Here is a 17595-nt window from a genome sequence, read left to right on the forward strand (position 1 = left end):
AGCTTGTCTGGGGAGAAGATTGGATGAATTTTCATGGTTGTGGGGAGGTCCAGTCTATAGGTGTTGTTCACCCTCTTTAGAATTCTGAAGGGGCCTGTGTTCTGTGCTGCCAGCTTACAGCTTGATCAGTCAATTCTGTATGATTTCAATGTCAAGTAGACAAAATCTCTCACTGTGAAGTCAGGTTCTCAGTGATATCTGTCAGTCTGCCTCTTCATCTGTTTCTGTGCTGTCTTCATGCCCTTGCCTGCTCACTCCCAGATCTCTTTCATCTATTTAACAAAGTTTTGAGCAGCTCTTCAATTTGTCCTCTTCTCTGTTCTTAGTTCTCTTGACAGAGATCTTCAGTCAAATAATGTTTGTGACTCATATTCATTTGCAGCTAGAAAGGGGGAGATCCCAGTGAAGATGTTTGAAATGACTGCAAAAGCATGATCTATAATGAGTAATCACTCATCTCAGTCATTTTGATAGTAATTAATATATGAGTGAAGGTGTGTGACAATATACTGATTTGTTGTCTCTGTCTATTCATCTGTCTGTGCATAATGTGCTGTTAAGAGTTTCAACTTTATGTCTAGAATTTCTGTGAACTCATTCCAGAAGTTTGATATGAACTGAGAACTGTGATCAGAGACAATCAAGTCTGGTATCTCATTATAGAAATAGTAGAATTGAATGAATAATTGAGCCAGCTCCTGAGCTGTAACTTCATGAGTGATAGAAACTGAAATTGTCTTCTTGCTTAATCAGCAGACTATAACTAGAATGACATCACAGCCACTTTTGCTCTTTGACACATTCATGAAGTCCATTGCAATATGCTGCCATGCCTGTTCTGATATTGATAGTGGCTCTAGCAGGCTGAGAACTTTGTCTCTTGAGATCTTACTAACTCAGCATGTATGACAGTTCTGAACATAGTGTAAGACATTCACCTGCCAGGTGACTCATCAATAGCAGAGGTGAATCAGAGTCAGAGTCTTCTGTTCCCCTGAGTGTGCTGTTGAGGCCTGATCATGAATTTCCTTTAGCAGAGCAGCTATAAGGGTTTCTTTCTGAACAGGCACTATCAATCTTCCATGATAGAGCAACATATTATCCTTCATTGTGTAGGGGCTATTCTCCTCTCCTACTTGCTGCTGCAGAGGCTCAATTGAGATGACTGTCTTATTTAAAGACATTATGCATTCAGCAATGTTCTCTTTCTCTGAGAAGTTGATGCCAGCAATATTCATAGAGAGAGTGATCTGAGAGTCAAGAATCTCTGATTCTAGGAGAATCTGCATACAGCTGTCCTGTTGCTTCTTAATCTGCTCAGGCCTGCTCAGCACATCAGCTAGCAGATTGGCCTTACCTGGTCAATACTTAATCTTAAAATAGAAATGAGAAAGGAATTCTGTTCAGTGAGCCTGATGTGCATTCAGCTTCTTGATTGTCATGAAGTATTCCAGTGCACAATGATCAGTGAGAACCTTGAATCATTCTTCTTGTTGTAGTCCCTCAAGCTCAGCTCATCACTTCTACAATGCTCAGATGACTGCAAGCATTTCCTTATCATGAATCTCATAGTTAAGCTCTGCATCATTCATTGACTTGAAGTAGAAGATCACAGAATGTCAAAGATTATCATCTAATCTTTGACTCAGTATCTCAGTCATCACTTCATCTGAGACATCAGTCTCAATGTGGGTTTCATGTCCAGAGTCAAAGTAATGTAGGATTGGAGCCTCCATCAGCTGCTTCTTCAGTTTCTCAAAGGCTGATTGATATTCTAGTGTTCACACAAATGAAACTGTCTTCTTTGTCAACTGATATAGTGATTTTGTAATTCAGCTATAGTTCCTTATAAATCATCAATAGAAGTTGTCAAATTCTAGAAATGATTGAACATCTTTTACTGTGATTGAGATCTGTCACTTTGTGATGACAGCAGTCTTCTCAGAGTCTGTCTCAATTCCCTCTGTGATAATGATAAACCTCAGATATCTTGTTCTCTGAACAGCAAACTCACATTTCCAGATGCTAGCTTGCAAGCCTGCTGTCTTTAATCAGTTCAGTATCAGGTTCACTTGCTGCTTGTGTTCTTCAAGAGTCCTGCTGTAGATTAGAAGATCATCCATGAATGCTGTCATGAACTTGTCCAGGTAGTCAAAGAAGATACTGTTGACAAACTGTTGAAAGCAGGCAGGGGCATTTGTAAGGTCAAAGAAGACCACTCAGTATTTATAGATTTCATAGCAGGTTCTAAAGATAATCAGATCCTCTGACTTAGAGTTCATTCAGATGCAATGGAACCTCTGCCAAATGTTCAGCTTTGTAAAGTATTTTGCTCCATTGAGTTGATCCATCAGCTCATCTATTAGAGGCAAGGAATACTGATCTTGTTTGATCATAGTATTCAGCTTGCAAAAGTCAACACAGAATTATAGCTTCTTCCCACTATAAGCAATCAGGATTAGGGAGGCATAGAGGGCTGAACTTGGAATGACAAAGTCCTTTACTAGGTTGATTTCAAGGTAGGTCTTCACTGCTTCTAGTTCCTTCAGATTCATCTTATATAGAGGTGCATGTCCAATGTCCTGAATGAGGTCAGTGTCAGACTGGAGCTCTATCTTAAAATCAACATTCTTCTGTAGAGGAGGTAATTCATCTGATGCTTTCTTTGAGAAACAATCCTCTCAGTCTTTCAATCATTCTGGTAAGTTGCTGATCAGCTTCTCATCAGACTTCTTCTTAGCTCTCACTAAACTCTGCTTCTCCTTGAGCTGTTTATCAATTTCATACAGACTGATTATGAAGACTGTTGAGTTCTTGTTCTTCATATAATCATGGAAAAAAGCAGTCTCAATGAAGTTCATATTCATTATCTGTGGTGCTGTCTCCTCCCAGGTCAGTCCCTGCCTTGTCTTAGATGTCATGACTGAGCTGGTCCCTTTCAATCTGCAGAGCTGAGCCTGATGCTCCTGTCTGATCTCCTTGTCCAGTTTGATCTCTCTTCATTTTGCATCTGTCTGATACTCAGACTTAGAGTCTGAATGCTTCAGCATTGATCAGAACACTATCTTCAGCATTGACTTCATCATCTGTTCCAGGATAGACTGTTCACTCAGTCAAACCAGATGTTGATTTTTAACATTCAGCCATATATCCTGTGCTGTCAACCACTTTTATCCCAGGATAACAGGGTACTGGCCTAGGTCAGTCACCAGCAGAGGAACATTTCAGAATCTCTGACCATCCACCCAGAGGTTTAGAGTCAATGTGCAGTCTATCACCCCACTAGAGGTGTCATTGTATCTCTTCATGCAGCATTTGAATAAGAGTTCCTGAAACTTTCTATTGAAGAATCTTGCCAATTCTATAGTGTATCAGATATCAATAAAATTCACATCATTTGCTTCAGTATCAGTGAGAGAATTTGTAGAAGTAGCAATTCCATTGTGAGCTAACTTAATTGAGACATTAAAGCTCTTTCTCTCAATCAAGTCCTTCATCTTAAATCTCTCACAGACTATTGAACTATCTGAAATGAAGTCTTCTCTCAGACTCACTCTTTTCTCAAATCTGCTGAAGACTCAGAAGTGTCATTCTCTGTGAGCTCAGTGATCACCTGTTGAGACTTCTGCTTCACAGAGCAGTTTCTGACAATGTGACCTTTCTCCTTGCAGTAGTAGCACTGAATATCTGAATGAGTGCTCAAGGCTTTCTTTATGATAGAGGATTTTGTGACTAAGATGCTGTGAAAAGTTTGACTGTCAGAGGCTCACAGAGTGTTTTGCTTGAAGATATTAGATTCATTTCTCTGCAAGCTCTTTGACTTCTAAATGACATTGATTGTCTGAAGAATGTGAACTGTCTGAGCACAGATCTTCTGAAACTTAGCATATGTATTGATGATTGCATTGACTACTGTCACTGTCCTCTGAAGATCAAAGGACAGCTTGTCATTGAAGTCTGTCTTGTAGTCCTCTTTGACAATCTTGACCTCATCTGCCAGGTGTAAGAATTTTGTGACAAATTCATGATAATTGTTCTCATTGCACATAATTAGCTTGCAATAATCACTCTTGACATTTTGCAGCTTGTTAGCATTCTCATATATTGATTTGAGATGCTCAAATATCTCTTCTGCAGTCTGATATTGCTTGGAGTGGTCCTCTTTCATATAGAGTGCAATGTGATGTGCTGCATCTCCATCAGTCCAGTTTTCAATGTATGTAATTCTCATGCATTCAGTAGGGTAGTGGTCAGTGTTCTCCCAGAGCTTGTTCTTCATCCAGAAGAGTCAATGTTCAAATTTTGACTTCTTGCTATCAGTGAGATGTTTTGAGTCATCAATCTTAACAGACCTCTGAGTAGTCTCAGAGGGGATGACATCTCAACTTGCTGCTTGATTGCTGACTGTCATGCAGATCAGAGTATGACTAAGTTCATCACATTCAGTAATTAGCTTATCAATCTGACTTTGCTTGACAGTGGCCTGGTCAGTGGCATTGTTCCATTCCATCCTCAGATGTGTGATTGTATCTCTCAACATTTTTTCATCATCAAAGATGCTGTCAAAGATTGCTGCTAACTCTTTGTAGACATGATTCTTGTCTGAGTGAATTGCCTGTCTGAATTTTTCAAGTGAGATCTGTGATTGATTGATTGATCTAGTTAGAACATATTGCCAGTCCCTCTTGATCTTTTCAGAGGGCTGGAAGTCTGGGATGGCCATCCTGGTCTGGGTCTCTCTGGTGAGTAGTAAGGGGGATGAGTTGCTGTTGTATGTTGTGCTGTCAGATTCTCACTGAGCAGATTCTACTCAATCCTGAGTAGAAGGAGTAGGATGAAGCTTAGTATTATGTTAGAGAGTGAATGTGAGCTGTATAAGAAGGAAACTCTCTGTGTTGCTAACTGCTATATAATGAAATACTAAGCTTGATGGGATGAAAGAGGTGCTGAGGCCTGCCTGGGTTATAACCACCTGCATGGTCATTTGATCACGTGAGGATATTTGGCCTAACCGGGCGCCGAGCTTAATCCGACGTCGAGTCTAACCGGGCACCGAGCCTCGGTCGGGCTCGGTCGGGCGCTGAGCCTAACAGCTCCCAGTGGCCTATCAATGAAAGGAGTGAAGCAATTCATAATGTAAAGGATTAAGCTCTAAGAACTAGAGGCTAGTCCTCCTATATAACAAGGATGAATTGCTTGAGAAAGGGAAGAAAAGAATGAGATGAGAACTCAAGCTTAAGCAAGCTCACGTAGCATGATCACGTGCGCATGTGCAAATGATGGCTAGGCTGAGTCAGCCAGCCAGAGCAAATCTAGAGGTTCAACCTCTTATAAAAAATAGCTTTTAATTTTTGTAAAGAAATTTATAACTTATAGCTTTATTTATATATTTTAAATTATTTAAAATTTATTAAAATAGATTATTAAAAAATCTATAAAAAATAAATAAATAAATTATTTTATAAAATATTATTAAAATTAAATTAAATTTTTATATATTTTAATATAATTAATTAAAAATATAAAATTATAAATTATTTTAATTGCTTTAATTTTTATTTTTAAATTTTAATTTTATTATTTTATTGATTTTATTATTTAATTATATTTATAATTTTTATTATTAATTTTAAAATTTTATAATTTAGTTAAATAAAAAATTAAAAATGTAATATTAAATTATTAAATATTTATAATTTTGATAAATTAATTAATATTAATTAAATAATATAATAAATTATATTAGTTTAATAGTTTAAAATAAAAAAATTTATTATAATATAAAATAATATCTATAAATTTATTTTATTATTTATTAAAAAATATATATAATTAATTTTTATATTTATATTAATTTATTAAAAAATTTAATTAAAAAAATTTAAATTATTTAATAATATTTATAAAAAATAAAAATAATAATTATTATAATTTTAATTAATTTAAATAAATATTTAACTATTAATTATTTTAAAATTAAAATTAATTATAAATTTTTTTTATTCTAAATAATTATTTTTTATATATAAATATATTTATTAAATATATAAATAAAAATTAAATTTTTTTTATAATTTTATTTTTATATTTTATATACTAATTATAATTTTTAATAAATATATATATTTATAAAATTAATAATTTATTTATTAATAAGTTAAAATTTATTAAAATAATAATTATTTTTTTATTAAATTAATTTTTGAAAAAATTATTATTTTTATAATTATTTATATTATATATTATAATAATATAAAATTTATATTTAATAATAAAAATTTTATATATTATAATAAATTAATAAATAATATAATAATAAATATTAATAATATAAAAAATATTTAAATTTATTTAATTTTAAATATACTAATTAAATATAATTTTTAATATTATTTATATTTAATAAAATTTTAAAAAACTTTAGATTAATAATTTTAAAAAAATTATATATTAAATATATTAATAATTATAATATAAATATATATAAGTAATACTCTATTTAAATTATTATTTATAAAATTAAAGAAAAAAATATAAAATAAAATTAAAAAAAATAAATTAATATTTTATATTACTATTATTTTTAAAAAATAAAAATTAAATAAAAATATATTTATATTAAAATAATAATAAAAATAAATTTTTATATTATTTATTTTTATATAATTTTTAAATTTTAATAATAAGATTAATTTTAATTTTTTAAATTATTCATATTTTATTTCAACTATAAACTTTAAATTTAATAATTTTTTTAAATAATTTTCTAATCTCATATTGAGTTTTCTATCATTCACATATCTATTTCATTAAATCACTTAGTTATTTAATATGTAATTGAGAAATACTCTTATTTATATCCCTAATTCAATTCAATTTAATTTTGTGATTGAAATATTTGAATTTGTAAGCAGTACTGCAAATTTTATTGCTTGAAGTGTTGAGTGACCATTAGCCGTCCTGATGTAAGTCACTCTTTTAACTAGTTACCCAATGCATCTGCAAAGTTGACATGTTGTTTCTATTCAATCCATCTTACTAAATATACCATGAAAGCGAACCCAAGTCTGTCTCAATTTCGGGTATCCAACCGGAGAGGAGGATTTTCTAGAGTCCTTGATAAAATCCACACCCGGCCGGAGTAGCTGCAGCGGAAAGTGAAAACTGCAAAACAGCTGCAGCTCCAAGATTGTCGGTGAATCCTACAGATGCTATGCTATTAATTTCCTTGGCTCTCTCAAAAGGTTGTTACAAAAAGAAAAGCTAACTAAACCACAAACAATCACCCGCAACTCCGTACCCGCATGCTGGCTCTGTTATATCATCCCGTTTTACCGTCTCTAGGCAGTTGTCGGCCGTAAGTTGGCCGAACGTGTAACTTTATTTTTCTACGACTTGGTTATATATAGGTACAGCCCCAAGTATTTGCTGGTTTCGACTAGAGGTTCAACTTGGAGCTTTTATATAAACATGGTTAAAGTCGAACCCCCCCCCCCCCCCCCCCCCCCCGGTCTAACGGCAGAGATCCTAGTCTTGAAACCCACCGAATTTGCTAAAACCGCTCTACACGATTGTCTGATTGCCTGATTGTTTGATTGTCTGGGCGAGTTGTAGGTACCGCTTCAGTTACCGCCATGTCTGCTACCAATCAGAAAGGGCGTTGTCGTGGGGGTCTGAGAGATGAAGGTTCCTTGGAAAGCTTGCGAGCGGATGGTTGTTGCTCGCTGTCTTCTCCTCCTGGGCAGCCTGATGCCGGAGACCCCTGTTGCAATCGGGAAACCAAGCGATCTGAGGCTCAGCGGTCATGTTGCAATCTAAAAACCAAAGCGACGGATGCACTACAATCCTGTTGCAATCAAAAATCCAAGGATAGAGAGGCTGTAGCGACACCAGCAGCAATGATAGCAGACGGACAATGTCCAACCCAACAGGAATGCAACAGGTTAGAAAGCCCTCATGACGGATGCGGAAGCCATGGAGAAAGCACGGGCACTAATATCGGTAGTAGAGGAAGAGACATGGACCAAAACATGGTTGACAGCGGCTGTAAGGAGAAGCAGGCGAACAGCAACTGGGATAAGGGGAAAGAAAAAGAACAATCTTGCTGCAGCAAAGACGGAGCATGTAGCAAACCCAAAGATCTGTTTTCCCCCGGTCCGCTTTCCTTGATATCTGCAGACAACACTGGGTTGGACTTGTGCTGCTCAGGACCTATTGTTACAGAAGATACAGACGTGATCGAACAACATCCCCTGCCTTTTGTTGGAGAGGATACATGCTGTACAACAGACGTTGACTGCGAGTGCTCAGGTATATATAAAACTATTGCCTTTTGGTCGTTTTTATATATACGTATACATGCTAATATAACGCAATTGACATTCAGAGGAATGTCTCTTAGAGTACGCCTCATATCTGTGCTCTGTGAACAGCGAGCATAGAGGGGATCAGGCCTTCTTTCCAAAGGAAGATGAATGCTGCACCGGCAAGAAGTCTTCAGATGAGCCCAAAATGGTACCGGTTTCACCAGGGTCAGCCCCTCGCAGAAGCTTCGAGCTTCCACCTCGGCGTCCTGGTCATATTCTCCAGAAACTGACGGCAATGACATGCACCAAACATTTAAATATGGCCGCAGAATACGCTTCAGGTATTGCCCCCGGGGCAGGACTGGGTAATATATCCTCTACCGTTGCTGCGTCTATCAGAGCTGCTGAAGCCTCCTACGTCTCCAACATCAGCAACATTATCCGACGATGTTTCTGCAGAGGCCCTCGTCGCTTCCCATTCCCTGGCGATAAAAGCTGCTGCATGGTTCGTCGCGAACGCAAGCAAAGTCTCGCAGAGCCCTTCCGCGATTCTACCTCTCCCTGCTCCAAGTTGTTGTCCACGGATGAAATCGATACGATTCCGGCTCCACCTCAACGATCTCCGCAAACCGATGTTGAGAAGGGAAATGTCGACCATCTCCACGCTCTCTCGCTTGGCGTGGTTGGGATGACCTGTGTCGGGTGCGAATCGAAGCTGCGGAATACCTTGAACTCATACCCCGGTATAAGTGAAGTGCGAACCAGCTTTATCCTGAACCGTGCGGATATGATATACGACCCTTCAAGAGTCAGTGACCCAGCAGAAATTATATCTAGAGTTAAGAAGGTTACCGGTTTTACATGCACGATCCTTCGAACCGGGCTTGCAGGGGATGCTGTCGTTGGGGAGCGAGTACATATCAAGAATCTCAGCTCGAAGGGACGGGATGTTATTCAGCAGATGGAGGGAGTAAGCCATGTCGCCCTGCTTCGTGATGCAACCTATGAAGTTTTTTACAACCCCCAAACCGTTGGTATCAGGGATATTCTTGAAGCGGGAATTGTGCATGTTGGAGGATCCGAACCATGCGCGGAACTAGTTCCAAACAGCTCTTCTGAAGAAATTGCGGAAGCTACTGAAAATGCACACTGGCTTTGGCTGATTGTTCGCTCTTTGGTAGCTACTGTGTTTACAATTCCGGTGCTGGTGTTTGCGTGGACTCCAGTTGCCAGATATTCTCCTTTCCCGAAACAAACGTCATTCATTTCCTCGTCCTTCGCTCTAGCAACAGTCGTACAGCTACTTGCAATTCCCATTTACCAATATGCTTTTCGATCTTTGATCTATCAGAAAGAAATAGATATGGATGTCCTCGTCGTATTGTCTATTACAAGCGCTTATATCTATTCTGTGGTAGCGTTTGTTTTTGAAGTTCGTCAGTCGACCGAATTTACAGCATTGGGCCATCCTATCTTTGAGACTAGCTCATTGCTGGTTACTCTAATACTGTTAGGCAGACTAATGGCGGCATGGGTTAAAAGGAAGGCTCAAAACGCTATCAAATTGGGTACATCGCAATCAAAATCCGCGCGTGTCATCAGAAGAGCATCTCCCAGGCATAGTTTCCATTCCGGTCCCTTGACAAATCTAGAAGACGGCGAAACTGAATTTATTGATATCTGCCTCCTTCACTACGGAGATATCATTCAGGGAATGGCATCTGAACAAATAGTTACTGATGGGATCATCGTTAACGGAAGCGCTGAGATTGACGAGGCACATATCACCGGGGAGAATGTCCCCGTCGTTCGTACAACGAAGGCGTATGTATATGCCGGGTCAACCATTATCAACGGCCAGATCAATTATCGAGTTACAAGACTCGTATCTGAGAATACTCTAAGCATCGTCAAGCGTCTTGTCTCCACAGCCGCATCATCTAGAACAAAAACACTAGAGAGAGCTGACCTGGCTGCTTCGTTCTTGACCCCTATCATCCTTGTCGTGGCATGCATCTCATTTCTCGTCTGGGTCCTTGTCAACCGATTTGCAAGAGACTGGGCTGATACAGAATCATCGATCAATGCCCTTACACATGCGATTGCAATCCTTGCTATCAGCTGCCCGTGCGCTTTGGCACTGGCAGTCCCGATGGTCCTCGCTGTTTCAAGCACAGTAGCGGCGAAGAAAGGGGTCATTTTTAAGACCGGAGAAACTCTTGAAGTCGGGCGCCAAATTACCCACGTCGTTTTTGATAAAACAGGGACCCTGACATCCGGCGAGCTATCTGTCATCCGTGAAACTCTTCTCTGTGAAGAATCTGGTAAAACTCGACAAGAAATCAGCAGGATGGCGGCGATGCTCACAAAAGGGAATCGCCATCCCGTATCTCTGGCAATCGCACAATATATAGCTAAAAATGGCACCCAGGCGAGCGTGTGTGGCGAGTTAGAACCCACGATAATAGTAGGAAAGGGGGTTGAAATAGCCACCAAGAAAGGCACAATAAAAGGGGGTAGCCCATCCTGGTTGGGATTGGAAAACCATCCAAAAGTCAAACAACTGCTCAATGAAGCCCTCACAGCCTTCTGCGTGACACAAAACGGTGCCCTCTTGGCCGTCTACGGGCTGGCCGGTACCATCCGCCCTGAAGCAGTCGGTGTTCTCCAGAAGCTTCGCAGCAAGAAAATAACCACCCATCTCCTCTCAGGAGACAACCCATCTGCCGTCACTGCTGTTGCTGCGGAGCTGAATTTCGATATGGATAACGTCCGCAGCCTTTGCCAGCCCGACAGCAAAGCGGCATATATCCGCAACTTACAAACACCCTCCATGCCCGAACTCGCCACTCCGCCCAGATCTCGCTTCTGGCTCCGTCCCCGATTGCAATCACAGAACAACAAAGTCCTTTTCATCGGGGACGGCACCAATGACGCCCCGGCGCTCTCCCAAGCCGATCTAGGAATCTGCATGACAAATGCAACAGATATCGCCGCAGATGCAGCAGACGTAGGCATTCTCTCTGGCTCCCTGCACGGGCTGCTATCCTTCCTAGAGCTCTCGCGCACGGCAACCCGTCGGATTCAGATTAATATCGCGTGGGCGGTGGCGTACAATGCGTTTGCGGTGTTGTTTGCATGCGGTGCGTTTGAGGCTGTGGGATTTAGGATCCAGCCGAGCTATGCGGGCGCTGGAGAGATGGTGAGTCTTGTGCCCGTGATTGTGGTTAGTTTGAGTTTGGGGTTCTCGCTGTCATGGCTGTTTGGTAGGCGGGCGACATAGGTGGGATGGGATGGGATGGGGGCAGGAGGAGGAGGAGGAAGAGAGGGAATCCTCTTCTGCTCTAGCTTCCGTTATTTGTTTTCTCCGCTGTTGACATTGTCTTGTGTTCGCGTTTGCTGGTAGGACTGGGGTGGCAGGTTGTATGTACTGTACTACATGTACATGGCATATACCGAACTAATGAATTGAAGGATGACGGAAGTGGTGGTAGATTGTTTTGTAGTTTGTGCGTTGCTTGCTAGGAGGTAACAGCCTACATCTTGAATACAGTCGTTTCATTCCCTAGCTATTATCCATCTAACTTTCAGATGTATATGACAACGTGGAACGGGCTTTGGAATGCGATTCTAATGGAAAGACGGCAAACCACTATGAAAAACCAACGCTCGCCTTCACCAACTATGTGGCATTGACGTGCAGTAAATATTACACACTTCTACGGGACATGACGATAAACCAGATTAAGCAATAAATAGAAGAATCACAGGGGCCCCTTCATTTTTTATTTTGTGTTAAGAAAAATATACAAAAAATACAAAAACCCGGGTCCCAAATATGCAAATTGAAATAAACAAAACTAACGCCCCGTTGAAAACAGTGGGTATTTATACAAAATCAAATGCAGCGCTACACACCCCAAAATACAGAAAACTCCGTACAACCCACAAAGGGAGGGATGCAAAAACCACGACGGCCAGCAAACATGCATCTATACACGCGTCCAAAAAAAAAGAAAAAAGAAAAAAGAAAAAACCAACCCACCCTCCACTGGTTGACGGATGTTATCTTCCTGACGCAACGAGATGATCACATGGAAGGGAATTTGCCATTATAGCATCGACCCAACCGGATCCATATCAAGCCACATTTCTTCCCGCAGCAGCGAGGCGATCACAAGGGAGGGGAAGACGCCAATACAGCATCGACCCAACCCGGATCCATCTCGAGTTTTGGATAGATAAAGGAGTAGCGACACGATCACCAGGTAAAAGAAAATGCCATTATAGCATCGACTTAACCGGATCCATCTCGAGCTTGGGGTCGAAATCACCATCGAACCCCCCGTTTATCAGCTCGGCAACGATCCTTTTACGGATCTCGGGAATATCCCTAGCCCCATATTTCAGGGGCATGCCCAACGCCACCAATTTGGCGGTCGTCAGGAGGAATACCCCGCAATCGCTGCCGTTATCTTGCTGCGGGGAGATGGAGGGGAGCACCCGCCACTCTTCTTCCACGAAGAGTTCGCCCAACTCACCCCGGAGCCACTTCTTCACCGTCGCAATGTGGGCCAAGGAGGGCGAACCGAGAGAGTCAAAATGCTCGATCGTTCGAGCAACCGGTCTTACAACCATAAGGGTCCAGTGTTCGCTGTCGTGGATGGGGACGAAAATCATCTCCACCCGCAACAACTCACTCCCTCCGATCTTGGCACGACTTGCCCAGCGCCGCACGCTCTCATAACCTTTGTCACGAAGGTTAGAGAAAAAAAACGTGCTGAAGGCGTGGTACCTGGGCTTGTCATGCCTCCCAGAATTCCCCGCAGCCCGACGTGCATGGTCGACGATCAACGCAAGATATGCGTTGATTACTTCGTCATTGAGCCAGGTGCGTCGCTTGTAACAAGTGTTAAGCGACCTCCGAGTAATAGGCTCTCCACGTGATGTGGAGGCCAGCTTACTGTGATCGGAGTGCGCCATCGCACTGTCAACTTTAGTTTCCCACGCGGCTGTCAGGTGTTTAACGAACGGGGCATCCAGGGATCGAGGAGAGAGCTGGTTGCACTGGACCAACTTGTCTACCAGGGTTTCCTTGTCTTTAGGCACTAGAGCTGAACCTGCGCCCTCTGAAATCGCTTGAGCCGAAGGAACTATAGGGAACAAAGGATCATAGGCTCGCACTGAAGAGACTGGCCTTCCCATCGGCGAATCTGTCGTGAGCCATTGGACTGCTTTGTTTGGGCGTTCCTCGGCCTCTTGAGCATTGCTGGGCAGATATCCTTCGTAATCCGGAGTTGGTGGGGCCTCCTTTGTCTCTTCCTGAAGTTCTTGTAACTCTGTGGCTTCTGATTGAGCAACTGTTTCACCAGGTGGTGGCGATGGAGCCTGCTGAGGAGTCGCTTGAACTTGAGTCACTTGAGTTTGAGTTTGATCAGGAGTTGGCTGAGGAGTTGCCGCACGAGAAGGAATAGCTTGAGAAGAAGTGAGTTGAGAAATAGCTTCAGGATATGTCGGTTGAAGAGTAATAGCTTCAGGGGAAGTAGCTAGAGTCCCTAGGAAAAGAGATCGTCGAGGTGGAGTCAACGGAGGAAGTGTGGTTAAAGCTTCAGGGACTGCTGGAAGTTGTGGTAGCGGTGGGAGTGGTAGCTCTTCCTCTGGCTCTGGAGAAGGAAGTTTGACAGATTTGGCCCGTTGGGCACCTCGATCACACATAGCTTGACATTTAGCCAATTCCGCTGCTTCCTCCTCAGGAGACAATTTGTCAACTAGGTGTCCGGTTTCAGCAAAAGTGTATTTTCGATAAGATTCATGGAAAGCTCGTAGGACAGCTTCGTTGCGCGGAACTGCGTTTGGCCAAGCTCCTGGTACGAATACACCCTTTCTTAGAGGACGCGGGACAGGATTTTTGTTCCGGCGATCTAGAGGCACATAAGGAAGTGGACCAGTGGTCGACTTGGACTGGAATTTGATTTTGCTGGTAGGTGGCTTCTTTTGGATCTTCGAGCCTTTCACCACAGCATCCTTTTTGGCAGTGCGTCTGTAGGACTTAATCATTTGAGACGGCGGAAGGTTGGTATGTGGAGAGACGTTGGAATCTTCATATTCGTAAATGGTGACCTGTGCATGCTGAGGGGCTGTCTTCTTAATACCCATGCCAAGCTTACGAGCTTTTTGGCGGTGGCGTTCATTTTCAGATAGGCAGCGCCGACTCCTGCTCTGTTGTTGTTGTTGTTGTTGCCGTGGTTGCCGCAGTCGAATTCTTCGCCGGATAAATTCTGGCACCACACCATCGTAAATCTCAACGGCCCTTCTTTTTACGCACCCTTGGACCTCAACGGCGGCCTGGACAAACTCTCGATAAGTTCGACTTGCTTTGTTGCCAACTGTATCGAAAGCGAAACGCATAGCTTTGAGTGTTGGGAAGTAAACCTCATATATCACCCATGGGGGTAGACGTAGAACGTGTTGCAGGAATGTGAGCTAATGGAACGGAAGTTAGTGTGTACATGTACTCGTAAGTCGTTGTGTTGGGTCACAACTTGCCTGTTGTTGTTGTTGAACGACATGATCATCATAGCCGTGCTCCGGAAAATTTGGAGGTATCACGGCGCCATCGGTAAGAGGAACTACCATCCCTGGAGCTGATGTGCGTGGTTCCCCAACCAGGGCACCCGACATTAGCGCAATTTGGTCTCGAACAATGCTGGCATCAGCTTCACTCATGTGAAATAGCTCAGTTGGTGGTATAGCCAGCTGACGGGTAGTGGTTGGGGCCAGCCGCCAAGTGCCAGGGAAACGCTTAGGAGTACGTTTATTTTCAGATTGATAGAGTACGGCATCCTCAGGAACCTGATGAAAATGATCAAGTTAGAAGAATGGTTATAGCTTTCAAGGCCGAGTCATCAATCTTGCTGCTTACATAAACTTGGGCAACTGAGGCCCCAGAGGCTTCAGCAGAGGAAGGTAAATTTGAGCGCACTGTGAGTGGTGAAGCTGCGACTGGCGACGCTGCAACGGGGTGAGTTGCAAGCTGAGAGGCCGCAAAAGGATTGTCTGCAACTGGTTCGATTACGAGCCGAGGGCCCGCAAAAGGGGACGCTGCAGTTGAGCGCGTTGCAAGCGGGGAGCTTCCAAGTGAAGAGCCTTCATAAGAAGGTGCGTCAGTCATTGACGTATCTATGGGTGATTCTGGTAGGGACTGTAAACAAAAACAAAGATCAGTATCAACGCTGGGGGGGGGGGGGGACTGAATCTAGATCCTACATTTCCATAAGCCGTCTCTAGCTCTAGGTCACGTTGATTCTCGCGACCACTCTGCTCGTAGCCACCAACAGCCTCGATATTCCTCTTGCATGGAGTGGAATTGAGAGTTCGATGGATGACTTGGGGTAATGGGATGGATGAGATGCCGCTGCATCTCCATGTAGCGCCTATTCTTCGATCAAACTTCACAGTCATACCGTCCTGCGTTGGGAGATACCCCCCCGAATTGTTCTGATTGACATTTGGTGACCCCTGTGGCAAACCCTCAGGAGGAGATCTGGCCTTTTGCAATTTAAAAAGGGCATTGCTTGGGGGGGTCTTACGGCGAGGTTGAGTTGGAGAACACTGAAGGTTCAAAGGCTGTGAATTTCCGTTTGGCGAGAGTAGCAGGGCCAGAGGTGGTGTGGTGGGTGCTGTCTCTGCGTTCACCTGAGGAGTCTTAGAGTTGGCCTGGACGCGTTGCGAGACGTGAATAGGGGTTTGAGTGGTGCTATTTTGATGAGGCATAGTGTTATGATGTGAAGTTGGAACTGGAAGAGGGTCTTGTGAAGGGGTTGGCTCCCAGTCCATTGGATCGGGAGGAATGAGATGCTCCTCCATATTTCGAATCAAAAGGTTTCGATGTAATGCAGATATTTTCGCCATTTTGGCGGCTGCTTAAGAATTGAGTTCGTAATAAACGCCCCCGGGGTGGGGGGTAGCCAAATGTAAGCGGATAGATGTATTCCAAGGATGATAGAGTAAACTGATATGCCAATCAGATAGCTCGAGAAAGACCAAGCGATAACTTGAAAGAACAAGGCGTGTCAATGAGGCCAGAGAGAAATAGAATGATGGCGACGATGAAGGAGAAATACCGGAGTCTTGCAAGTGTTCAAGCTTGAGAGATGAAGAAGAACGGACCGACGTTTTTGTTTACGGGTGGCAAAAGCCTGGGGCTCAGCCAGCCAAAAGAGGAAGGAAGGTGAGAGTGTTGAGGCAGAGACTGTAGGGAACCAGCGATTTTTTTTTTTTTCTTTTTCTTTTTCTTTTTCTTTTCTTTTCTTTTTTTTTTTTTTTTTGGTAAAAGAAAGAAAGAAAGAAAGGGGCTGACTCTTCACTGGGGAACTTTTGGCTTGCTTGGGTAGAGAACGTGGTTGACAGCGAAAGGTTTGGGGTGGATGATAAGAGTAGGAGAGGAGAGAGCAGTTGGAAAGCAGAAGAAGGGTGGAAGTGGAGGGAGAGAGAAAGAAAAGTGGGAGGAAGATAGAGCTTTTGAGCGGTGGTTTGTGTAGCGTGGTAGAGGTTGGAAGGGGGATGAAAAGGAGTTAACATCCAAAGCGGGACTTTGTTGTGATGTTGACGTTGCTAAGCACTCGATCCGCTGAGCACGTTGCCGTCTCTGTGTATATTTCCCACCCTGCGTTTTTTCGAGTTGTGATATTGGAAAATAGGGGAAGTGTAAAAGAAGAGGTGGGGGTGTTCGGGGTGACCGCGGGGAACAACTCCAAGATCAAAACCACCCCAGCCCCACAGCAACGCCCCGAGTAAGCAACAAATAGAAAAATAAACAAACCCGAAAGTAATTAGTTATTAGGATAGAGTCGAGTGAAGAAGGGTTAGGAGAGAGGTAGAAGCGTGACAGGACAAAGAGGCAATTAGATCATTAGGAAGAGAGAATGAACATGAATGAACATGAGAGCGGGTGTTTGGGGGTATAGATTAAGTTTTGATAGAGGAGTGGGATCCAAACAGACACAAGCGATAGAGAAGATTGAGAGGATGGAGACACAGAGAGCATTAGCAGCGAATTACAGTAAAAGAATTCTCTCTAACTCCGGACGTTGTCTGTCTGGTTAGACCAAAGGAAATGCAACGTGATCTGCGCTGATGTTCAGCAGAGAGAGTTCCTGGCAGAGTAAAAAAAGAGAGAGAGAGAATCGGAAGATGTAGCGGTCAAAGAGCTCCAGGCGCCGTACCGTTGAAGAAGATAGAAGAAACGCCGTCCGTCTGTAGTCGATGCGGGCTCTAATAGACGTCGTTG

General features: G+C 42.4%; 2 protein-coding genes across 2 annotated transcripts; one reads left to right on the forward strand and one right to left on the reverse strand.

Moving 5' to 3' along the window:
* Positions 1–7634: 7634 nt before the first annotated feature.
* On the forward strand, positions 7635–11589 carry PAAG_03881 (cation transport ATPase; the record flags this gene model as incomplete). Its single annotated transcript, XM_002794242.2, has 2 exons — positions 7635–8310; positions 8387–11589. The coding sequence occupies 2 exons, from the start codon at positions 7635–7637 to the stop codon at positions 11587–11589; spliced, it is 3879 nt and encodes a 1292-aa protein (XP_002794288.1).
* Positions 11590–12590: 1001 nt separating this feature from the next.
* Positions 12591–16217, reverse strand: PAAG_11764 (hypothetical protein; the record flags this gene model as incomplete). Its single annotated transcript, XM_015847352.1, has 4 exons — positions 12591–14789; positions 14940–15158; positions 15229–15507; positions 15573–16217. The coding sequence occupies 4 exons, from the start codon at positions 16215–16217 to the stop codon at positions 12591–12593; spliced, it is 3342 nt and encodes a 1113-aa protein (XP_015703043.1).
* Positions 16218–17595: the final 1378 nt, after the last annotated feature.

The sequence above is a fragment of the Paracoccidioides lutzii genome (genome assembly GCF_000150705.2).
Source record: "Paracoccidioides lutzii Pb01 unplaced genomic scaffold supercont2.9, whole genome shotgun sequence".
NCBI classification, from domain to species: Eukaryota; Fungi; Ascomycota; class Eurotiomycetes; order Onygenales; family Ajellomycetaceae; genus Paracoccidioides; species Paracoccidioides lutzii.